The sequence below is a fragment of the Vitis vinifera genome, chromosome 4, assembly GCF_030704535.1.
Source record: "Vitis vinifera cultivar Pinot Noir 40024 chromosome 4, ASM3070453v1".
NCBI classification, from domain to species: Eukaryota; Viridiplantae; Streptophyta; class Magnoliopsida; order Vitales; family Vitaceae; genus Vitis; species Vitis vinifera.
In genome coordinates, this window is record NC_081808.1 from 8,597,788 (window position 1) to 8,624,812 (window position 27,025).

Consider the following 27,025-nt stretch of genomic DNA (forward strand, 5'->3'; position numbering starts at 1 on the left):
GACCCATTAAAATAAATTACTTTATAATTTAAATAAATAAAATAAGATAAATTTGGAGTTATTTCTATTTGCTAACATATCTTACATTTATATTTTTTATGGTTAAATAAATTTTTTATTCTTTTTTTTTTTTACTTCCAAAAATAAAATGAAATAAATAAATGAATTTGGGCTTATTTCTCTTTTCTAACATATCTTATATTTATATTTTTTATGGTTAAATAAAATTTTTATTTTTTTCTTTATTTCCTAAAATAAAATGAAATAAATAAATAAATTTGGGCTTATTTCTATTTTCTAACATATCTTATATTTATATTTTTTTTATGAATAAATAAATTTTTTTATTCTTTTGTTCTATATTTCTAAAAATAAAATGAAATAAAAAAAATTGGTGAGATAATAGTTTTTAAATAATTTCTGCCTTATTTTTAATTACATTTTGCATTGAAAATAAAATAAAAGTGTTTTATTTGTTTTACTTATGTAAAATGTCAAACCATTGAAAACATAGTTCATAAACCCATATGGACATAGTTTATGCATGTATATGCAATTTATATCATTGTACAAGGGTGTTATACTAATTATATAAAGCAAATACGCTAATTGCACAAGGGATGTACAAGGCTACCCTTTGTAAAGGATTTCAATTGATTTTGAATAACTTTTTTTTTTTTTTTTCTGATCATCCAGGGACTACACCCTCTCCAACCCATGGACGAAAATGTTGGGATATATCGACGATATATCATGTATCAGAGGCTGACAACACGATTGTGGAGAAAAATCGGATGGGGGAAAATTCGGCAAAATATCGTCAATATATCACTAATTTATCGACGCAAGGCAATAAATCATCGATTTTTTCAATAAATCGGCTGTAACGGGAGAAAATCACTGATAAATCGTAGATTTTTTGGCGATTTTTTTTCTCCTCTCTAGCGTGATCAGACAACACAAATCACGTCTGCGTTAATCTAACAACCCAAATCACGCCCGCCATGTTTGCCTACAATGGTCATCCATCCAATGCCCCAGATTCAATCTGGGTTTGATCCAACGGCTAGGATGAGATTCGAATAGTAAAATCATGATCCAACGGTTAGATTTCGCCCAGATTTTGATCCAACGACCAAACTTGTTTTTCAATGGTAAAATCATCTTCCAACGGCTATTTTGGCCCAAATTTTTCCTATAAATATCCCATTTTGCATCCATTTCATCCACCTCTGATTTCATTCTTCCTTTGCTCCCTCATTACTCCAAATTTTTCTAAGGTTACTCAATTGTTCAATTATTTTAAGGTATGCTTGTTTTAAATTGTAATTAATTTTGTTTTCAATTGTAATTAATTCATGTATTTTCAATTAATTGGTATATTTGCAATATGGATAATTTAATGTTATTTTTACATTCAATTGTAATTAATTTGTATATTTTTATTGGATTAAATTAGGTTAATTTGATTATTTAATTATAAATGGATATGTTTATTTTAGATGATTATTTAATTTTATTTTCACATTCAATCTAGTTAGAATTAGATTCAACTAGTTAACTTAGCTTAATTATTTAATTAATCTAATTAACATGAACTAGTATATTTGAAATATCAAATATGTTCATTTTTTATGATTATTGTGATTTATTTTCACATTCAATTATAGTTAATTTCTATATTTAGTAAATTTTTTCATAGAATTAAATTTAGATTCAAAAAATTAACTTATCTTAACTATTTAATTAATTTAATTAACATGAGCTAGTATATTTGGACTATCAAATATGTTCATTTTTTATGATTACTGTATTTATTTTCACATTCAATTATAGTTAGGTTTTATATTTAGTAAATTTTTCATAGAATTAGATTTAGATTCAAAAAATTAACTTAGGTTAATTATTTAATTAATTTAATTAACATGAACTAGTATATTTGGAATATCAAATATATTCATTTTTTATGATTATTGTATTTATTTTCACATTCAATTATAGTTAGTTTCTATATTTAGTAAAATTTTCATATAATTACATTTAAATTCAAAAAATTAACTTAGCTTAATTATTTCATTAATTTAATTAACATGAACTAGTATATTTGAAATATCAAATATATTCATTTTTTATGATTATTGTGATTTATTTTCACATTCAATTATAGTTAATTCCTATATTTAGTAAAGTTTTCATAGAATTAGATTTAGATTCAAAAAATTAACTTAGCTAATGATTATGTAATTTTATTTTCACATTCAATTATAATTAATTAGTATATTTTGTAGATTTCTCATGGATTTAAATTTAGTAAACTAACTTAGCTAAATTATTTAATTAATTTAGCTATTAGCATAAATTAGTATATTTTGAATATGCTCATTTTACATGATTATTTAATTTTCTTTTCACATTCCATTGCAACATGTTAAATTTAAATGTTTACTTAATTTTTGTTTACATTGAAATCACTTTCAAGTATATTTTTTTTGCAATAGATTTAGCATGGCTAGTGGAGGTGGTTCTCCCATGCCAAGGCGAGATCCAGCTTAGAAGTATTGTTCACTAGTTGAAGGGAACATAAATGAGACAATTTGTAATTTATGTGGGTTGTTGATGACAAGTGGAGGCATCATGCAATTTAAGTTCCATTTAACGTATAATGACCCACATAACAACACCAAAAAGTGTCCGAGAGTGCCTCCCAAAGTGAAAGAAGAGATAAGATTGATGGTGCATGACAAAAATAAAGCAAAAGTAAAGAAAACTGCAGATATTCAAGAGATTCATGCTCAATTACGTGGCACAATGTGGACTAGTGATACACATTTGATAGACGAAGATGATGATGATGAAGATGTTGAAGATGGATTTGTGTATATCTATTTGACAAATATGCACCCAAATAAGCGGGATGCATATCAATTTGTAGTGTGTACCTCGAAAGCGACATAATGGGAATGTCAATAATATGAGAATATTGTAGGAAGCAAATGTAAAATGGGGAAGTCTTCACAGTCTACTGGTACACCAACGACGATGCAAAAATCACAAAGTATGCGACATTCGAACCAATCACCCCCTATTGCCCTTTCGCTCTACAAGTCTTCTACAGACAAAAAAAATATTAAATATATATTGAAGGGTGGTTCAATTCAAGAAACGATGGGATGCTTAATTAGCAAATTCTTCATTTATGAGAGTGTCACACCCCAAAAAGCAAAGTATCATCACTTCAAGAATATCATAATTGGTGCACAACAAGTAGGGAATTACTAATTTTTGAATTGTTATATTGTTTTAGACTTTTAGTAAGTATAATGTTTTGTGACATGTTTTAAATATTTGTTACATATGAATTGCAGGAATGGGAATCGAACTTTCATCTCCATACGAAATAAAGAACAAGAACTTGGGAATGGAGTAGAAAGAAATGGAAGCTTATGTGAACCAACAAAGAGAAAAATGGAAGACATATGGGTGCACAATAATGTCAGATGGATAGACAGGGCCCATACAATTAAGTATTATTAATTTCATAGTTTATTCAAAATGGACCACGGTGTTCCTTAAGTCAATCGATGCATCGAACAATATCAAAGACCACAAGTATATATATGAGCTATTGAGGACTATTATAAAAAAAGTCGGTCAAGAAATGGTGATCCAAATTGTCACAGATAACGGGTTGGCGTTCGTGAAAGCAGGGAAACTATTGATGAAGAAGTTTAACTTATATTGGAATTTGTGTGCGGCGCACTGCATCGACTTACTCTTTAAAGACATTGGTAAAAACCCTAGTATTACAGATATGATAAACAATGCTCGCAAGATAACCAACTTCATTTACAACCATGGTTGGTTACTTGCACAGATGAGAAAGTATTGTGGTGGAGACATTGTTCAACTAGGAGTTACAAGGTTTGCTACTAATTATATTGCTATTGATAGTCTTCTTAAAAAAAAAAAAATTGTTTATGAGTGATGAATGGGCACAACACAAGCTCAGTTGGACAAAAACTAGATGAGATTTGGAACAATTATTGTTTGACCATGCGTATTGGGACAAAGTGGCAAAAATAGTTTCATTATATGAGCCATTATACGTGGTGCTTCAACTTATGAATTCTGAAGTTGTTCCCACAATGTCATTTGTGTACGAGCTTATGCTCGTGATGAAAAAGAACCTTATTCATCAAGGAGCTAGAGATTGGATCTTCAAAATAATAAAAGATCGTTGGAAGAAAACATTAAAACATCCACTTCATGCAACAAGTACTTAAGTACTATCTATCTTTATAAGTTTTTACTATGTATTTAATTTTCTCTAACAAAATACTAAATCTACTTAATTTTATTGTATCATACTTCTTAAATCCAAGATTTCAATATAGGTGTGGAGTTGGTAGTAATCCAAAACTACTGCAAGTGGTCCATAATGTTTTTGTAAAATTAGACCCAACTACTGAATCGCTTGGTCAAATGAGGTAAATAAAAAATTGTTATTTTTGTCAATAAAACAATAATTTTATTCATCAATTTATTTGAACATTTACTAAAAAAATATGATATTAACAAATTAAATGTTGAATGCATAGCTTGTATTTTTTCAAGATGCAAAAAGAGGATTGGGTGATCAAGCGGCGATTGCACCAAGGTCAACCATGGTGTCCGGTGAGTATTTATTAGAAAAAATTGATTATCATTATTTTCAATTCACCATAAGTATTTATATAATTATCAAATTGGTTGCAACTAAATGGTGGTTCATGTATGGGAATCAAACTCCTACATTGAGAAAGTTAACCATCAAAGTTCTCTCACAAATTGCGTCATCTTTTGCCTGTGAGAAATATTGAAGCACATTTGCTCTCATCCACACAAAGCAACGAAATCGTTTGGCTTACCCTCAACTGGAGTAATTAGTTTTTTGTTACTATAATATGAGGCTAAAGTTACGCAATATGGAGACAAAAAATGATTGAGTTGCTGAAAAAGATTACCTTAATCTTCTTGACATTTCAACCGAGATGGGTGAAGAAGAAGATAATCAGTTGTTCCAATGGGTTAGGCCTATACACTTGGATGATGAAGTTGGAAATCTTGATCCACAAATTGCTGCTCATGGTCAAGAATTTGGAGTTAATGTTGAACGTGTGTTGTCCGATCAAGTTTACTCTAAAATTTTTAGCAAAGATACTGATGATTCATTTTAGGCTGCATTGAATTCCCACCAAGAGGTTGACTCCACAAGTGTTGGCCATAGTAGTAGACCTAGTGCTGTAGGTACTTCTGCTTCTGGTTACGATGGTTCAAGAGGTGGTTCTGATGATGGAGGTGATAATGCGAGATGAGATATTTGGGAACGTCAACAAAGTCAATACCCAATCAGCCAATTTACATGTGAAAATGATTTTACATACTGGACACAAAATGAAGACCATGACTCTAGAAGAGCTGGTTTAGGCATAAGAGCTATTGGGAAGCCCTATAGAGGAAGAGAACGAACAATGGAACCATATAACGAGGAGTCACTTTCAGGGAGTTATGAATCTATGAGTATTGGGACTCAATTTAATGACTTCTCAAATGAGGCTAACGTTTACCTTCCTCATGTGATGAGTTATGGTCAACCTTCAAGTTCAACCGATGAAGAGTATGGTATGTCACATTGCTCCCCTTCCACACAAATTTCATACCAAGTTCCATATCAAATGGAATGAGGATTTAACATTAACACATGGGTGAACCTTGAGTATCCTATCCATGTAGAGGCATTGGGCAAGACTCAAGAGATATATGCATGACATGTTAGAATTTTTAACCAATATTATCGAGGCTCATTGAGTTGGTACCAATATTGTCTCCAACAGCAAGATGAGTTTCCTTCATCTACCAATTCCATTGAACCACATCGATCCTCATTTTGGTACTAAAGGGACATTGCAATGTAATGTGTAAAAATTATTGATATTTAACTAAATGAAGTATTTTATGTGACTTCATAATGAGTGTACAATTACAAACTTAACATTTCTTATAGATCGACATAATATAATTACATCTAATATCGCAAATTATATCATACATATATCAAATTCTTCAATAAAATAACTTTATAATGTCTATTATACTTCTAATTATATTGTTATAAGGTTTTTCTTGCATTTCCATGAGTTTTTAGCAATTTTAGGCATACCAATTTTTTTTCCAAAATATCCGTCGATATATCTATAAAATCGAAGTACCGATATATCCATGATTACCAATATTTTTATCCTTACTCCTACCACGCATTCTTCCATCATGTACTCATCTCATGTATTTTATTTAACTCACATATGGCAACTCGAATACTTACCCCAATAATGATGTTTGGGGAAAATTTTTGTTTTTACGTCTTATAATCTTTTCTAAACCAAACCATTAGAAACATAGTTCACACATCCTATGTGGGCACATAATGTATGTATGTGGATTGAATTTGCACCATTATACAAGGATGTTATACTAACTATACAAGACAAATGTACTAACTATACAAAGAGTACACAAGGCTACCCTTTGTGAAGAATTTCAATCAATTTTGATTAACTTTTTTTTTAATCATTCAATGATTGTGCACTCTCATTCCTCCATCACACACTTATCTCATGCATTTTATTTGACTCACATATAACAATTCAAATACTTATCCCAATAATGATGTTTGGGGAAAATTTTTTGTTTTTACGTCTTCCATCATTTTTTAAATCAAACCATTGGAAACACGATTCACAAATCTTATGTGGACACATAATTTATGCATGTGTATAGAATTGACATCATTGTACAAGGGTGTTATACTAATTGTACAAGACAAATGTACTAATTATACAAATGGTGTACAAGGCTACCATTTGTGGAAGATTTCATTCGATTTTGAGCAACTTTTTTTTTTCTTGTCATTTAAGGATTGCACACTCTCATGACACATAGTCATCTCTTGCACTTTATTTAATTCACACATGACAATTCGAATACTTACCCCACTAATAATGTTTGAAGAGAAAAAAAAAATGTCTTCCACCATTTTATAAACCAAACCAATGGAAACATGGTTAACCTACCTATTGGCACACATCAAGTAAGGGGTATATGGAATTTGCACTATTGTACAAGGTATTTACACTAAGTGTACAACGTAAATATACTAACTGTACAAGGGGTGTACAAGGCTATCATTTGTAAAGGATTTCAACTGATTTTAAAAAACTCACTTGCTTATTTCCCTCGGCCAAGGATGGAGGATATTCTTCACACACATTGGTTAATCATACATTCATCTCATGCACTTTATTTAACACGTATATTGTCATTTGAATACCTACCCCACTAATGATGATCGTGAAACAAAATTGTACAACAATTTTTCCCTTATTTAAAATTAAACCAATGCAAACATGATTAACTAATCTAGGGGTAGATATTCACAAGGCAATGCATGGAATCTAAGTCATTATACAAGGGTACATGCAAGGAGGAAAATGTCGTTCGACACAATATTTCATGGAGAAATATCGGTCCGACGATATCTCGCAATATATCAGTGATTTTCCTCGATATATCGCATGGTCAACATGGGTCAACGAAGTCAAACGCACTACAGTGAAGTCAAATGTGTTACAGTGCCCCTCCCCTTTTGCTTGAAATTGCTTCTGAGGGGATTTGAACCCTAAACCTTTTGGTTTGGGGTTCACTCCACTTGCCATCTGGGCTAACTTGCCCTTGTAATATAAAGTGCACCAAACATATATATACTTAAACTCATTATATAAAGAAAATATTAAAAGAATATTTTAAAGAGCAAATTAATTATAATTATTTTATAATTAAATGCAAAATTTTCTTTTAATTAATTACCAAAAATATAAAAATTATATAATTTTCTTCATAATGTTTTGAATATCATTAATAATTAATTAAAAATTAAAAAATTATATATATATATATATATATATATATATATATATATATATCATAATTTATTTTATATTGTTTAATACAATTGAATTAAATGGATCATATTTTAATATTAATATATATTTTAAAATTAGACATATTATAATCAAATATCATAATATTATATATAATTTAATAATAAATGTACACTTATAAAATTCATATTTTTATCGATGCATACAATAGTATTATCAAATATGATAAATCATGTTATACACATATCAAAATTTTCAATAAAATAACTTTAAAATGTCTATTATACTTCTAATTATATTATTTTGAGGTTTTCCTTACATTTTCATGAGTTTTTAACAATTTTAAGTTTACCGATATTTTTTTCCAAAATATCCGTAAAATCAAAGTACCGATATATCCGTGATTACCGATATTTTTATCCTTGGGTACATGTTACACTAACTATACAAAACAAATTTACTAATTGTACAAGAGGTATACAAGACTATTTTTTGTTAAGGATTTCAAATGATTTTAAAAAACTCTCCTGTTTTTTTCTTGTCACCCAAGGAGTACTATACAATCTCTCCACTCAAATTCCCTCACCTAAGAATTGTTTTGACTCTTATTTTTAAATTTCATTATCAAAATTTTGTAATTATATATTTTGTTTTTATAGTTTTAGCAATATTCTTTCTTTCCACTCCTTTTTTGTGAAATTTTATCCAAATGAATCTATATTTAAAATTATAATCATATTTATCATTTGTTTTTACTTAGATTATCTTAAATTCTTTTAATATATTTATACTCATTTATTTAAAAAATGAAAAACTAATTTTCTTTAAACATGTTCTATTACCTTTCAAATAAAAAATTAAATAAGTTGGAAAGTCAATAAAAGAAAAATTAAATACCACTTTCAATAATTTTTAAATAAGATTTTATATAACACATTTTATTTGAAATTTCATTTCCAAAGTTTCATTAAAAAAATTTGTGTTGACAATTTTCTTGCTATTAGTTAAAATACTTTGCAATAGTTTATTTAGATAAGAAAAAATATTAATATAATATTAAAACTTTATATTTTAGTTATTTTCAATAAATTTATCTTTTAAAATTTTTTAAAATTAAACAAATTTAAATTTTAAAAACTAAAGGGAAATATTAAAAAAAAAAAATTAAGAGTGAAGTGATAGTCAATTAAAGAGGAATAGAAGAGGAAAACGTGTATCCACTTGCAATGCTTAATTGGAATTGGAAGAAGAGTTTGAATTTAGAAAGGGGCAATTGTAGAGGAAAATATAAAATCATAAACTAATAGCAATTAATACAATTGTCAATGATATAATAATTGAATGAAAATGGGAATATAATTATGAAAGATTGTTATAAAATATAAATGTAGATTGGAAAAAAAAAACTATAAAAAGAAAACAAAAAACAAAACAAAAAGGCATAAATGGATAATGGGGAATAGAAAAGGAAAAAGAAAATACAAAGAAATAGAAATTCACACTCACTATGTGTAGGGATTAATGAAGGATAATATTTTTCAACTTAATTTTTATACTTTATTTGGATCTTAAGTTTAAATGTGGGTGATAAGAGGATGTTGGACCAATTTTCAGATCCATTTAACTTAAAGCCTAATTCTCCATAGCTTTTGAAAATTTAATTAAAATATTTTAAAAAATGATTGATTCAATTTCTTTTATATTTAAATAGTTGAATGTACAAGGTTTTCTACATTTTTGTTATGAAAGTCATTTTATTATATAAAATTAATCGCCAAATTTAGATTTGTCTTACATAATTATAATGTAGAAAATGCTACTTATCTTTACTTATTTCATAATTTATTTTTCCCCATATTGTTATGGAATAAATTAGTGAATGCCAATAATTCTTTTTTGTATTAATAATGTAAGTTAATTAAGTTACAAAATATTATAAGAACATACTTGCCTAAACAAATATCATAATTAAAAGTTTTTTTTTTTTTTTTTTTTTTGCAATACTATGAGCTTTGGGCCCAAAAATTATAAATAACAGTTCACTAGCTAGAAAGATATATATCCTGCTTAAAAGTGATGTGGCATTATAAATACAAATTTTGTGGCTAATTTTTTTTTTTTTAAATATACATTTACTACAAATGTATGTGATTGTTAAATGTCATCCATTTGCTATGAACAATAATTTTTCACTGAAAAATTGTTTTGCTATGAAATAAACTGTCATTGCAAAAAGCCACTTCTTACCATAAAAATATCTTCATAGCTAAAAGCGTAACGGAAAATGGAGAAATTTGTTGCAGTGAATTTTCCAAAAGCTTGCCGGATCAGTTTAATCCAAGATCGTATTGAAAAGGATGATCGAAGTGAACTGAATTAGTCAACGGTTCATGGCAGGACTAGGACAGGGCGGTCCGGTTTTCAAACCACCCGCAGATATGACGCATAATATTGTTTTAGAATCTAAATTAGTCAACGGTTCCTACATTTTTTACAGGACATAGATGTAAAATTCACGAATTTAATGCTGCCTGACACAACAGGTCAACTTCCTGTGTCTTATCTGCATCCAAAAAAATCAACATTTTTAAAGAGTGTCCTTACACTAGCTACGTGGTGGACATTGCTTCCCCACACGCAAGATCTTCGCCAATGAGGGGAATGCAAGGACCGAATTCATTTTCATGGTTATTCTTTAGTGCCGATAAACCACTAATTCTGAAGGATGTAATTTTTTGTGAGAATAAATACTTTATATTTTAAAAATTATCATTTTCAACTCAAGGGTTGCCACGTATCATCATAAACCTATTAAATTCCACACGCCCGAGATCACCATGTGAATGCAATACTGCCAACTGCCACCCAACACATGGTTGTCATGGCTGCACTATTGAATATTTCAACTATATGCTACAGGCGATGAATAGCGACATGGAGTTCAACAAGAAAACCCGTGTCTCGTGACTTTACTAATACTGGGTCAAAAGCAAACGCAGGAAGTAAGCTAAAATGTGTGTTTTCGTGGAAGAATATTTAGAAGGATACATTCTTATCATGATTTCATCATTATAAGTTAGGTTTTCTTATATAATTAATATTTTAAGAGATTCAATCTTTTGATCGCCTCAACTCGCCCAAGAAGTGTCGGCTGGGTTTTGTTTTCACTACTATGCATCTGGGTCTTGTTACAGTGCCTTCGGTTCTAGGCTTCTAATTCTTACTTTTTCAAATTCTAGACCCAATAAATGAACTGTATTCTGCATTATTGTGAATCACCAAGCTTCCCAAAAGTAGCTCAAAGATGAGAAACGACCCTGCCCAACTGGGGTTCTTCCTCTTTTTTCTCTCCCTATGGAGACTCTTTATAGAAATGGCCATGGCACAGAACACAGCAATCCCAGTTAATGCGGGAGTGGTCCTTGACTTTGATACATCACTTGGAAAGATGGGTCTGAGCTGCATCCCCCTGGCCCTCTCAGATTTCTATGCCTCTCATGGTAACTACAAGGCTAGGCTCGTTCTGAAGACTAGAGACTCCAGAGATGTTGGTACAACTGCAGCAGGTACTCTTATCTCTGTTCTTCTTGCTCTCTCACAGTAGTAATTAAGTGTTATTTAAGTGTTATCTGACCTAATCTATTAGAGTTTCTTCATATAAATATACCTTATTTTGTTAAAACAAACACACATTAAATTGTTACTACCATTATTCTTATGTGTATTAATAATACTCTTGAGAATGTAACTTTATTTGAAGTTGAATCATAGTGTTGACCACATCCCTCAAAACGTTGAAGAGTTCACTAAGGGCTATGAGGTGTTATGTCCTGGATGTGAACGATGTAGGTGTTGATCATTACAAGACCTCGGGGAGAAACATCCACTCTAGGTAAATCTATGTACTTAGTTCTTTTAGAATTAATAGATTTGCTCTATGATCACTTAAATCCATGAATTTTATACTTATAGAGTTTCTAGTATATTTTATATGTGGTTTTCCATGTACATCACATGCCCCTTGTGTGATTGAATTTTATTTTGATATTTGATTATCACATATTCATTACAAAAAAATTATAAATGAGAAAAAAAAAAATCAAAATTTGGGGTTTAAAACTTATGACTTCTTATTTACCTCTCTCTAAGTAGTTTCAAGAATCAAGATATATAAGAAGTATCAAATTATATTAATTCAATTTACTAATCCTAATGTGAAGAAGTTTCAATTTATAGATTTTGTTTTAAACCTATATTTCTACTTATCCATCTATATATGCACACTCAAATGAAAAAATAGCATGGGACTTTGAGGAAACAAACAAACTTCGTCTTTGGGGTGGTTAATTGCTTACTAGTTTTGGACACAGGTTCATCTCTATCCATCTTAAAAACTTCTGTTTGAAAGAAGAATCATCTCCACTTGATTTGAAAGAAGATAAAGGAAAAAGGCAAATGCTGAATTTTCATTCTCTCAAGTTGTATTTTCTGGTGGGCCTTCAACATGAGAATAACAAGGAAATCAAAAGCTTTAATTTCTTGTGACCCCTTTAAATCTATAGCTTCAAGATGGATGAAATGATAAAAATATTTTTATAAATTTCCTCCAAGTAGAGAAAATGAAAACAAAGGGTTTATTCTCCGTCCCTTCCCTTTCTTTCTCCTTTTTGTTCAAGTATAATGACTAAAGCAAAGCAGTGATTTGAATTTTTTTTTTTTTTTTATCAGTTAATGCTCTTACATCTAATGACACATGAGACCCTTTAAATTCCAAGACCAAGACATTACTTGCATTTTATTACTGTTTTTTTTTTTTTTGGGAATAATTCAAATTCAACTCTCTCCTACCATGACTTTGCCCTAATGGTCATAAATTTTGAGAGCCAAGCATATACCTCATGACCTAGAATTTTTTACTATATTGTTGTTGTACCTATCACTAGAATTTAGAGAGAGAGAGAGAACTACTCTAATGCTTATTAATTAGGATTTAGGCCCATTGAAATTGGAGCATGTGTAATGCAGGTAGAAAAAGACAAAATTCCAAGCTGATGTGATGTGAATTTCACTTATAATTTGTTCAATCTTATCTTCAAGATAGAAAATTGTAAGAAAATATTTGTCATTCATTTTGTACAAACATAACCAAAATGCATGTGAAGCACTACTATCAAATGCTAGTAAATTTGAAATAACTTGTAGTTTGACTGTTGAAGATGTGAACTTCTACATGTTCCATACTATTGCCAACCAACACATGATTTCATGGTGAAGTTGAGGATTGGAATTCCACTATATAGAATACAGGAAAAATACTATTGGATGGTAAAGCTTGAATTAATCTTATGACCCTACATAGAAGATGTTCGAGAGAAAAGATGTTCGAGATTCTCCGGTGAGTTTGCAATGATTGAGCTTGTAGCTGTTAAAAGAAAATTAATTAGTTTTCATTAGTGAGAGAAAAGAAAAAGTGTACGATTGCAATTGAGAGGAAATTTCATTAGTGAGTGAAGTAAAAAAAAAAAGTTTATCCGAAAAGAAAATGAATTATTGATGTAATTTTTGTGTGAAGTTGATAGACTTCTAACCCAAATGGCCCTATTTTATTAAATGAATTGCAGGATGTACCTTGTTGAGCATACAATAAATAGGTCGTCTTCCTCTTAAATTATAATATCATATCATATTTTATTATTATATTCGAAAAATATCTGATAAACAAGAGGTTTTGTACCCTCGTTTGATTGCTGACAGTAGAGTATAAATTTATTCATTCATTTAAATGTTTGTTTATCGTTTGAACCTGCATGCTCCTGAACTCAGCTGTAGACCTCTTACAAAATGAAGAAGTGGAAGCCATAATAGGGCCCGGATCATCGATGCAGGCCAACTTCATGATTGGTCTTGGAAGCAAAGCTCGGGTGCCCATCATTTCATTTCTGCAACAAGTCCCTCTCTTTCTTCGCTTCAGAGCCAATATTTTATCCGAGCTACCCTAAATGACTCAACTCAAGTGCCGGCAATAAGGGCAATAGTCCAGGCCTTTGGATGGAGAGAAGTTGTGCTTATTTACGTGGACAACGAGTATGGCAATGAAGTCGTACCGTCTCTGACTAGTGCCTTGCAGGAGGTGGACACCCATGTGACCTACCGGAGCGCCATTCATCCATCGGCAACTGACGATCAAATCGTTAAAGAACTTTACAAGTTGATGACGATGTCAACTAGGGTTTTCTTTGTGCATATGCTTACGCCTCTTGGCTCCCAGCTTTTTACCAAAGAGCTTGTAAAGTTTTAAAATCGGATGGAAAAAGAAAATCCAAGAAGAATATCCAACCAATGAAATCTCTGAGCTGAATATTTTTGGACTATGGGCCTACGATGCTGCTTCTGCACTAGCCATGGCAGTTGAAAAACTTGGCGCGGGAAACTTCAGCTTCCAAAAGACCACCATTTCCAGAGATTCAACTGGTCTTGAGAGTATTAGAGTTTCCCCAGTTGGCCCAAATATTCTCCATTCACTATTAGGTACTCGATTCAGAGGCCTTACCGGAGATTTTAAAATTATAGATGGGCAACTACACACATCAGCTTTCCAGATAGTTAATGTGATCGGTGAAGGGGAAAGAGGGGTTGGATTTTGGACAACAGAGAATGGAATTGTAAGACGATCGAATACTACTTCTATGGCCAATCTAAGAGCCATTATGTGGCCAGGAGAATCTACTTCTGTTCCTAAAGGTTGGGTGTTTCCTACCAATGGAAAGAAGTTGAAGATAGGGGTTCCAGAGAAAAAGGGTTTTTGTGAATTTGTAAAGGTGACGCGAGATCCTATCACTAATAAAACAAAGGCCACTGGTTACTGCATAGCTATCTTCGATGCCGTAATGGCAACATTACCATATGCTGTTCCTTATGAGTACGTTCCCTTCAAGATGCCTGATAGAAAGGCTGCTAGTAACAAAGATGAATTGTTTCAAGGACATGTTCTGGTCAGTCATACTCTTTAGATTCCCTAATACATAACAATTTTCATTCAACTGTAGCCATCAACTGTCAAATAGAGGGAAAACTGCCATCCTTTTGCAATGAAATATCTCACCGCCAATTTTACCTTTACTTTTATCATGAACAGAAGTATGACGCTCTGGTGGGAGATTTTACTATTCTAGCGAGCAGGTCCTTGTATCTAGACTTTACATTGCCTTACACCGATTCTGGCGTATCAATGATCGTGCCGATCATCGATAACAGAAGTAAAAGAGCATGGGTCTTTTTGAAGCCATTAACTTGGGACCTTTGGGTGACAAGCGCTTGTTTCTTTGTCTTCATTGGCTTTGTGATTTGGACTCTTGAACATCGAACAAATGAAGATTTCAGAGGGCCTCGTTCACATCAAGTTGGCACAATGTTCTGGTTCTCCTTCTCAACATTGGTGTTTGCTCAGAGTAATTACTCTTCCACCTCCTTCAATTTTATCTAGCAATTTATCTACTCTTGTAATATTCAAATACAAAGCATATTCAGTACATCTCAAACAAATCGAAACTAACTTCTAGTATAGCCTGCTTGCTTGTTTCCATACAATATGCAAGTAAATTTTAGGATAATTGTTATGTTTCAGAAACTATATATTTGCCTTTATATTGCTTTTCTGGATTGGATTTTCTTTTTCATTCTTAAATTACGTTAACAGAGGAGAGAATTGTCAGTGACTTGGCTCGGATCGCGGTGATCATATGGTTATTTGTGGTGCTGATTCTTACTCAAAGTTACACAGCCAGCTTGACTTCAATGTTAACAGTTCAACAGTTCAACAGCTTAACCCAACTATCACTGATATAAATGAGCTCATAAAGAAGGGGGAGCGTGTAGGTTACCAATATGGCTCTTTCGTTTATGAATTCTTGATCAAGTCGATGAAATTTGATGAGTCCAAGCTTGTAAAGTATGAGTCACCAGAAGAACTGGATGAATTATTTTCAAAAGGTGGAATTGCTGCTGCATTTGATGAAATCCCTTACATGAAGGTTTTCCTTGCAAAATATTGCTCCAAATACACTGCAGTTGGACCAACATACAAGTTTGATGGGTTTGGATTTGTAAGTGTTCTCTCTTAAAGTGTACAAATTTTCATGCAGCGGTTTCTGATTTTTTATCATTTCAGGTCTTTCCAAAGGGTTCACCCCTTGTAGCGGATGTTTCAAGGAAAGTTTTAAGCGTGACCGAGGGAGCTAAATTGTTAGAATTTGAGAAGGCATGGTTTGGGCAAACAACCAGTTGTCCAGAGCTCACCAGCTCAGTTTCTTCAAACAGTATCGGCCTTAATAGCTTTTGGGGCCTATTCCTCATTGCTGGAGTCGCTTCATTTGTAGCTCTCGTCGCATGCATCACCACATTCCTTTATGAAAATAGAGACGCCATAATAAACTTGAATCCCCCATCTTCCATATGGAGAAAAATTAAAGCCATGGCTACACGCTTTGATGACAAAGATCTCAGGTCCCATACCTTTAGAAAAAGTGATCAACTTCCAGACAAGGGGCATCAAAGCCATGGATGCAGTTACAGCCTCGCCAGCTACACCAACTTCCCTCCAAGTCCATCAAGCCTTCTGATCCCAACACACAGCGATTTTGCCTTCTTTGGAGAACAAGGAACACCTTCTTCTGGACATGGTGATCCAGTCAGTCCAAATCGGCCGATGTCTCCTCACATATTGTTTGAATATGAGCTTGCTAATTTAAATCACGAGCAAACAAGACCGCCTGTAATTGAATAACTGATCGATTACTTCGTTTTTCTTTCCTGTGTATTTTATGCCGGTGGCACCATTACCCACAACCATGAATTTCAAAAGAAAAAAAATGTAGTTGTACCCCATAGGCATTTTAGTTAACACGGTGATGTACATTTAATTTGCGGCTAAAATTAAAAATAATAAATAAATAAATAATTATTTACTACAAATTTATGTGATTGTTAAATGCCATCTATTTGCTATGAACAATAATTCATCACTGAGAAATTGATTTGTTATGAAATAAAATGTTATTGCAAAAAGCCATTTCTTACCATAAAAATACCTTCTTTAGCGTTACGGAAAATTGAGAAATTTGTTGTAAAGAATTTTCCGAAAATTGAGAAATAATCGAAGTGGGACTGAATGTCCAGGACTAGGACAGGGAGGTCCAGTTTTCAAACCATCGCAGATATGACGCAAAACATTATTTTAAAATCTATATTAGTCAACGGTTCCTACAATTTTGACAGGACACGGAAGACCCATTACTCAAGCCATTACTTGCGCATGCTTTTCTTTTTTTTTCTTTTTTTTTTGGCTTTTTAAATGAAAATCAAACTCAACCTTCCCACATTGATTATTGCCTTAGATTCCGTCAAAATCACGAATTTATTGCTGCCCAACGCAACAGGTCAACTTCCTGCATCCAAAAAAAATCAATATTTTTAAAGATTGTCCTTACACTAGCTACGTGGTTGACATTGCTACGGAGGGAATGTAAGGATAGATATTCATTTTCATGGTTATTCTTTTGTGCAGATAATCCATTAATTCTAAATGATGTAATCTCTGGTGAAAATAAATATTTTTTATTTTAAAAATTATAATTTTCAACTGAGTGGTAGTCACGTATCATCATTAAACCTATTAAACTCCATTTCCACGCACCCGAGTGCAGAAGATGATAAGTTGACCATGTGCCACCTAACACACAGCTGGGGATTATTGGAATTCTGCTACAGGCGATGAGTAGCTCCGTGGAGTTCATCGTGAAAACCTCTCTCTTATGAATTTTATGAGTCAAATGCTAACGCAAGAAGGAAGCTAAAATGTGTGTTTCCATGGAAGAATATTTATAAGGATATATTCTGATCATGATTTTATCATTATAAGTTACACTTTCTAATTTAATTAATATTGTAAGAGATTCTATCTTTGACCGCCTCAACTCGCCCAAGAAGTGTTGGTTGGGTTTTGTATTCACAACTATCCATCTGGGTCCTCTTGTTACAGTGCCTTCTCTTCTAGGCTTCTAATTCTTACTTTTTCAAATTCTAGACCCTATAAATGAGCTGTATTCTGCATTATTGTGAATCACCAAGCTTCCCAAAAGTAGTTCAAAGATGAGAAACGACCTTGCCCAACAGGGGTTCGCCCTCTTCTTTCTCTCCCTATGGGTTCTCTTCATAGAAATGGGCATGGCGCAGAACACAACAATCCCAGTTAACGTGGGAGTGGTCCTTGACTTTGATACATCGTTTGGAAAGATGGGTCTGAGCTGCATCCCCATGGCCCTCTCAGATTTCTATGCCTCTCATGGTAACTACAAGACTAGGCTCGTTCTGAAGACTAGAGACTCCAGAAGAGATGTTGTTGGTGCAGCTGCAGCAGGTACTCCATCCCTGTCTCTCTCGCTCTCTCACTTTCTCCTTCATCAATGTTTATGATTAATCATCTCGTTTGGAGCATTGTTGATGGAATGAGATTAGAATTGCATTAGTATTACTGAGAAAAATGAAAGCAAGTGATCTTTATCAGTCACCCCCATTTGGTTTTCAGGAAAAATCCCCTTACTCTTTGAGAATTAGAAAGCATAATTCGAAGTAGTTCATCATTTGGGAAGTAATTTTTTGAGATACCTGCTCTGATAAAGTGAGAAAATTATGAAATTGACATTGAATCTTCAGCCCGTAATTTTTTTGACATTGAACATTTTCTATCTCAGCTTAGAGACCCAAATGAAAGTTTTGAAATATAAAATATACTAGTATACCCAATTAATTCTCAGCACAGCTCTTCACCAGATGAAGAAGATGGTTGGTCGTTTAACAAACCACATTGTCAACTGCCGATGGCAAAAGGTCTCCATAAATTGTGCCATGGTCTTTTAACAAGGCAACTTTTCGTGACCATATGGCTGATGAAGAGGTCAGCTGACAGTTCAATGGCGGCTAAAAGTCTGTCGAAAATTGCGGATGGGATTTAAAAAAAATCAGGCAAGAATTGGGTTTTGAGCCCAACTAGCCCAAAAATTGACCAAATATCCATATATCATTCACATTTAAACCCAATACTCAATTAAAGCGTAAAAATTAAGTTAAGGATATTATTCTTCATTAATCAGTAAAATACCCTTAACTCGTACATATAGTTAGTGTAATTTTTTTTTTTTCCCTTTTCTATTCCCAATTAAGTATTACTTATTTTTAATTTTTTTTTTTCCTTTTAAAGATATTGAATCTTTTTACTCTTATTATAAGTAAGGATAAAAAAATTTCATATAAAATTTAATGGATAATCAATTAATGAAATTTAATTCTTTTTATTATTTTCATATAAAAAATAGTACTAAACAAAGTTTTCAATTTTTCTTTTTAAAAATAGTTTTCATTTTTTAATTAAATGTTTTTTCTAAAAGAAAATATAAAAAATATAAATCATATTACCATTTTTTTAGAAAGTATTTTTTAAAATAGTTTTTGAACGTAATTTTTCTTTATTTATAATTTAAAATAAAAAATAATGCTGATTTTTAATTATTAATAAAAAAAGTCCTAAAAAATAATGAAAAATTCAAATGGTTGAAATAAAATTATTATGATTATATGAATAATGGTACAATAAATATTGAAAAAGCTTATGTGAAAGGTCAATGGGTATTTTGGTCTTTTAATATCTTATATCATTTTTATCAATTATGTAAGTTATATGGACCAAACCTTAATTTTTGGGTCCAGCTGATCCAAAACACAGTTGTCTCAAAAATCACCCCCATACTGTGGCTGCAGTAGGTCGTAGAGAATATATATTTGACTTTGCACTGATATATATAAATATTACCGTGTCTTCACGAGTTAAGGCAAAGTAGGAAGTTACCAAAGGTCAAACACGTTGCCTCTGATCCATGATGATAAGATGTCAGTTTTTTCATCTGATGAACATGATCTGTTGTTTGATCTACTGGAAAAGATCCCTTTGTTAATGTCTCATAACAGAGTAGGAAGATTATTGGTAATCTGTTGGTGAAATTTTATATCTATTTTGTTATGTTTGCATGTCTGATTGCTGAGAAGGATGTTAGAAATTAAGAATATATTAGAGTTTGCTTCTGTGTTTTTTATTATTTTGAACATTTTGTGGTACTCAGCTCTAGATCTAATACAAAATGAGGAAGTGCAAGCCATCATAGGGCCAGGGTCATCCATGCAGGCCAACTTCCTGATTGTCCTGGGACAAAAAGCCCAGGTTCCCATTATTTCATTTTCTGCATCAAGCCCTTCTCTTTCTTCCCTCAGGAGTCAATACTTTATCCGAGCCACTCTAAATGACTCAGCTCAAGTACCAGCAATAATAGCAATTTTCCAAGCCTTTGAGTGGAGAGAAGCTGTGCTTATTTACGTAGACAATGAGTATGGGGATGGAATTATACCTTATATGACCGATGCCTTGCAAGGGATTGATGTCCGTGTCACCTACCGTAGTGTAATTTCTCCATCAGCCACTGATGATCAAATTGGTGAAGAGCTTTACAAGCTGATGACAATGCAAACTAGAGTTTTCATTGTACACATGGTTACGCCTCTCGGCTCTCGCTTTTTTACCAAAGCAGATGAGATTGGAATGATGGAAGAAGGCTATGTTTGGATACTAACTGATGGGCTAACTGACCTCTTGAGTACTTTGGATCCCTTAGTCATTGACTCAATGCAGGGGGTGCTGGGCATAAAGCCTCATGTTCCAAGAACAAAAGAGCTCGAAAATTTCAGAGTCCGATGGAAAAGGAAGTTCCAGCAAGATCATCCAAAAGATGAGACCTCTGAGCTGAACATTTTTGGATTATGGGCGTATGACGCTGCTTCTGCACTAGCCATGGCAGTTGAGAAAGTTGGGGCAACAAATTTAAGCTTCCAAAAGACTAATATTTCCAGCAATTCAACGGATCTTGACACCATTGGAGTCTCACAAATTGGTCCAAAGCTTCTCCAGTCACTGTTAAGTACGAAATTTAAAGGCCTCAGTGGAGATTTTCAAATTTTTGATGGTCAACTACACCCCACAGCCTTTCAGATAGTTAATGTGATTGGTAAAGGGGAAAGAGGGATAGGATTTTGGACTCCGAAAAATGGAATTATAAGAAGACTGAAATTCACAAACGCAAATTCAAACACATATTCCACTTCTAAGGACAATCTAGGAGCAATTGTATGGCCTGGAGAACCTACTTATTTCCCTAAAGGTTGGGTGCTTCCAGTAAACGAGAAGAAGTTGAAAATAGGGGTTCCAGTGAAGGATGGTTTTAGTGAATTTGTAAAAGTGACATGGGATCCTAACACTAATGCAACAAAGGTCACTGGGTACTGCATAGATGTCTTTGATGCGGTGATGGGTTCACTACCATATGCTGTTCCTTACGAGTACATTCCCTTTGGAACCCCAGACGGCAAGCCTGCCGGCAACTACAACGATTTGATATATCAAGTGTTTCTAAAGGTCAGTCATACTCTTTACCCTTCCTAGTATCTTCATTTTGTTTTTATTGGATACACAAAAGAGCACCACCATTATCAACCTATTCAATGAAATATACAAGAAGATTTCTAATTTCCTCTGTTTTTATTACCAACAGAAGTATGATGCCGTGGTGGGAGATACTACAATTGTAGCGAACAGGTCCAACTATGTAGATTTTACACTACCTTACACTGAATCTGGCGTATCAATGATCGTGCCCATCAAAGACAACAAAAGCAAAAGCGCATGGATTTTCTTGAAGCCATTGACTTGGGACCTCTGGGTGACTAGTGCGTGTTTCTTTGTTTTCATCGGCTTTGTAATTTGGGTTCTTGAACATCGAATAAATGAAGATTTCAGGGGCCCTCCTTCACATCAAGTAGGCACCATCTTCTGGTTCTCCTTCTCAACTATGGTGTTTGCACAGAGTAAGTTCTCTTCCCTCAAATTAACTTCATTTGCTGAAATGATGTTGATTTTCTGGTTCTTTTTTTTTTATAGAGGAGAGAATTGTGAGCAACTTGGCTCGGTTTGTGATGATCATATGGTTCTTTGTGGTGCTCATCCTCACTCAAAGTTACACCGCCAGCTTGACCTCAATGTTAACCGTCCAACAGCTCCAGCCAACCGTTACAGACATAAAAGAGCTAAGAGCGAAAGATGAGTATGTAGGTTACCAACAAGGCTCTTTCGTTCTCGGATTCTTGAAAAGGATGAACTTTGACGAATCCAAGTTTAGGATCTATAATTCTCCAGAAGAATTAGCTGAACTAATCTCGAAAGGGAGTGCAAATGGAGGTATTGCTGCTGCCTTTGACGAGATACCTTACATGAAGCTGTTCATTGCACAGCATTGCTCGAAATATACCATGGTTCAACCAACATACAAATTTGATGGGTTCGGATTTGTAAGTGAACTCTCCTCTCACAAACAAACACTCATTCCCAATATATATGTATCATGTGTGAGTTTTTCTTTTTTCTTTTTCTTTTTTTCTTGAATTTCAGGCCTTCCCAAGAGGTTCTCCTCTCGTACAGGATGTTTCAAGGGCAGTCTTAAAGGTGACTGAGGGAGATGAAATGGTAAAGATTGAAAAAGAGTGGTTTGGGAAAAAAACTAGTTGTTCAGATGATAATGGAAGCTCACTTTCTTCTAACAATATCAGCCTTGATAGCTTTTGGGGCCTTTTCCTCATTGCTGGAGCCACTTCATCTTTAGCTCTGATCATAGGTATTGCCATGTTCCTGCATAAACATAGAGTTGTGGTAATGGGCGAAGATTCAGTATCAGAAAAGATTAAAACCTTGGCTACACGTTTTGATCAAAAAGACCTCAGCTCTCATACTTTCAGAATACCTGACCAGCCATACAGCGGTAGCACTGAGCCTATGGCTGCAGTTGGAGCCTCTCCATCAGTGATTAACTGCTTGCCAAGGCCATCAACCCTTTCCAACCAAACCATTAATGAGATTTCCCTCTCCGGAGAACAAGGGACCTTTTCTTCAGAGCACGGTGGTGGTGGGAGCTCAACCACACCTAGTAGGCAATCATCGCCAGTGATAGTACCTGCTGTTGAGCTTGTTAATTTAAATCAAGAGAGAACAAATATACCTCCAACATCACATTAGAAAAACTGACCATACATATTTTGTGTCATACTTCATTGTAGTAACATTATCATTATAGTTCATAGCATGATAGGATTGTAAATCTTGCTGATTGTTGACAGGCTGAATTTAACTCCTGTACTTCACATTTTCTAATTGTCAAATTGGTTGTTATCTGCTTGTGTAAATAGTTTGTTATCAAGGAGGAAACATCACATAACTTAATATACTTACTTTTGGAAGTTCATTTAGTTAGACTGTCAATAGTGTTAAACAGATCACTATTTTTTTATTTTTTATTTTGCTTATAATTTCCTTTTCAACGAAGATGAAAATCTGTACATAGAATAGTTCTTTTGGGCATCAACGAATTTCAAAAACAGTTATTTATTGAAATATATGTTTGGTAAAGTTTAGACTCAAAACAGTTTTTTTATTTTAAAAACAAGTCATTTTTTTCATAATAAATTTAATATTTTTTAGACTTTTTTTATAGAACATTCTAAGAAACTGAAGTCCAAATTATTAAAAAATATATTGAGTAATAAGTTAGTAAAATAAAAATAATAATAATGAAAATATAAATTAAAACTTACAAATAAGATTAATCGAAACTAGAGTTTGCCTTTGCTCAAGTACTTACAATTAGTGACAATCATCCCCTAAGATGCAACAACCACTTTCTTATGATAGTAATACTTCAAATTATAAGAAATGATAAACAATAATTCGTACTTTCTATAAACGCTTAGATGCTTTCAAAATATTCACTTATAACTCATACTTAACTTGGAATGAATTACCACACTTAGGAATGACTTGGAATGGAACACCACACTTGGAAATGACTTGAAAAAGAATGAAAATGTGATGTTGTTGGAATAAATGAAATGTTATGGGGGGTCCCTTTTTGTAGGTGCAGATATGTCCCCTAGAAGAGATGTTTCCGCTTAAGGGTCTCACCTATCTAATCACCTATCTAAAAAATACGTCTTATATCTTTTTAGACGATGTGTGTCTTAAATGGAAAAAGTTTTTGGAAAAAAAATTAAAAATTAAAAAAACCACTTTATGTAATTGGGCTTTTCTAGTTACATCCAAAAGCGTGTGAGCTAGGTGAGGCCCAAGTCCACTCCCATCTAGTTAAACCCAAGCATGTATGAGCCTAGGTTCAAGCCTATATTTTGTTTAAAGATTTCAAAATGGTTATAAAGTCCTCTCCCAACTAGTAATCTTTAAATGTAGAGTTACTTTCTTCCATCACATTTTCCATTGACACATAGGTCACTTTTGAGTGCAATTTTTCATATACTCATAAATGGTTTTCGACATATAAACATATTGCATTCATCTAATCACAATGATGAATGCATTCCATCATGGCCCCACCTTAAAATATTTATCAAGCGCACTCAAAGATCAACTCAAAGTAGTCTTTATATCAGAGTTTAAAAACCCATTTTCCCAACAATTCTCCTCATGAATGGAAATTGACTTGTTATATGCAAATGATAGGTAGACATTTGAGACAATACTATTTGGAAAGAAGTTACATTAGGATAGATAACTTGTGGCTTTGAACCTTCCTTAGTGAAATAATAGCGAATTTACTAGCTAGTTAATGATGGCGATGTCTTAAATTGTTCAAATTTTTATACAAATCAAGTCAATAGTATTCACAGAACTCCTTCATGGAATTCATTTATATTAATGATTGTGTTCATTTGGACCTAAACAACTCCTAGTTTTTCATGATACTCTAGAAAATTTAAGCCTTAAAAATTCTCGTAGAAACAATCTTATTTCACACTCACATAGGTGATTCCTATTAAAAGTATCCTAGCATACTTCATTTGGTTTTTCAAGCTATAAGATTCATTAAAAGCAAAGCTTAACCTAGTTCACATTGTAGATAGCACTATTTCATGATAGGAATAGATAAGAGAGATTATCTCTTTAGTGCTTGTCTTAGTCATTCATGACTTAGTTGTCCCTTTGAACTTAGATCTTGGGATTTCTAGTTAACTAGTTTAAGACCATTATAATGACTCTTGGTCATAGGCTTTAATCACATTCCCTTCGATGAGCATTTATTTTGATCTCTTGACAAAACCTTAGTAAGTTGATCCAAAAGGTTGTCCTTTAATTTGATATAATAAATGAAAATTACTCCATTTGAAAGTAATTGTCCTACTATATCATATCTTCAATGTATATGATGAAACTTACCATCATATATGATATTTGTGTCATTCTAATAATTGATTGATTATCATAATGAATTTTATAATAGGGACAAGTTTTGGCTAACATGGTATATTCTCCTACTTCATCAAATTCCATTCTGGTCTAGCAATACATGTTTGCTTTGAGGACTTTCATGATACATATCCTCCTCCTATTGTGAATACATATCCATTGGTCGATTTGGTGTCTTTTTTATTAAATATCCACTTTGCATCACTAAATCCTTCAAGTACAATCAAATATCTTAATGTAATGAAATCCATAATTTAGAGTGTATCTTAGGTAATAAGAACCATAATTATTTCCTTCCATTGATCTTTTCCTAGATTGTTTGTATATCTATTGAACTTATTGAATGCATACATATGTTTTGTTTAGTCATGTATAGTTCATGAGATACATTAGACTACCTATTATGCTGTAAATATTCTTATTAAAATATAGTTTGACTAGTTTTTTTAGCTAATTGTAGATTTATGTCTATTGGTGTCTTTAGTGGACTATATTCATATTTATTTTTAAGTATTTTCTCAATATAATACAATTGAGATGGTACTAGTCCACTAGATATCTTAAAGATTTTAATTTTTACTTCCAAAAATTAGTATATTATCCATGTACAGACATACTATTACATAACCATTGGGTGTTCTCTCAGCATAGACACATTTATCATATTCATTAATCTTGAAGTCGTGTGACATTGAAACGTTGTCAAACTTCTCATGTTATTGTTTTGGTACTTATTTTAATCCATTTAAAGATTTAAAAAGCTTGCACACTTTTTTCTCTTATATAGGAGCAACAAACCTTTCAAGTTGTTTCATTTATATCTCTTCTTATAATTCACTATTTAAAAATGTTGTCTTGACATCCATTCGATGAATTTGAAGATTATGTAATGCAGTGATCATTGTTAATATTCTAATGAAAGTTATTTTTATGATTGGTGAATATGTATCCACAAATTCAAGACCTTCTCTTTATTTAAAATCTTTACCTATCAATCTAGCCTTGTATTTTTTTAATTGATATCAGCCTTTAATGTTCTCTAAAAGATCCATTTACAACTTAAAGGCTTACTTCCTAGTGGAAGATTCAACAACTCTTGTGTATGACTTAGTATGATGGATTCAATTTCACTATTGATAGGTTCTTTCTAGAACAAAGCTTCTTGAGTTGATATTGCTTCTTTGAATGTCTAGATTCATTCTCTAAAATATAAGTCAGATCAAAAGACTTAAATACTCTTATCCTTTTATTACCTCTAGGTTCTTCAACATTTTGATGACTACTAGTAGTATGATATGTTCTTTTCTAAGAACTTTTTTCTAGAATACTTTCAAAGCAAAGGTGTTCTAAAAAAATAAGGCATTTATTCATTCAATGATTACATTTTCATGAATATCAAGAATGTCTAATTTATATAAAAGGAACCAATATGCATTACTATTATTGGCATAACCAATAAAAATACACTCCATTGTTTTAGGCCCTATCTTAATTTTTATGGTTATGAATAGCTACTTTAGTTAAAGACCCACAAACTTTCAAATATTTATAGGAAGGTTTTCATATTTTCCATAGTTCATATGTAGTTACATCGTTTTTCTTGTGTGGAATTTTGTTAAGAATGTAGTTTGTTGAAAAAAATTATTAC

General features: G+C 32.4%; 1 protein-coding gene and 1 pseudogene across 1 annotated transcript; both read left to right on the forward strand.

Moving 5' to 3' along the window:
* The first annotated feature begins 12,052 nt into the window (after positions 1-12,052).
* Positions 12,053-16,875, forward strand: LOC100252152 (glutamate receptor 2.8-like; annotated as a pseudogene).
* Positions 16,876-18,004: 1,129 nt separating this feature from the next.
* LOC100855255 (glutamate receptor 2.8) lies at positions 18,005-23,139 on the forward strand. Its single transcript, XM_003631793.4, has 5 exons — positions 18,005-18,390; positions 20,147-21,489; positions 21,626-21,938; positions 22,012-22,418; positions 22,519-23,139. Exons 1-5 carry the CDS (start codon positions 18,123-18,125, stop codon positions 23,137-23,139), a joined length of 2,952 nt encoding a protein of 983 aa, XP_003631841.1. The 5' UTR covers positions 18,005-18,122.
* The last annotated feature ends 3,886 nt before the right edge of the window (positions 23,140-27,025 follow it).

Excerpts from the sequence above, each read along its gene's own strand:
- LOC100855255 (XM_003631793.4), top strand. The coding sequence starts at position 18,123 with ATGAGAAACGACCTTGCCCAACAGGGGTTCGCCCTCTTCTTTCTCTCC. Across the intron at positions 21,939-22,011 it reads AACTATGGTGTTTGCACAGA|AGGAGAGAATTGTGAGCAAC; the intron begins GTAAGTTCTCTT and ends TTTTTTTTATAG. Across the intron at positions 22,419-22,518 it reads AATTTGATGGGTTCGGATTT|GCCTTCCCAAGAGGTTCTCC; the intron begins GTAAGTGAACTC and ends CTTGAATTTCAG.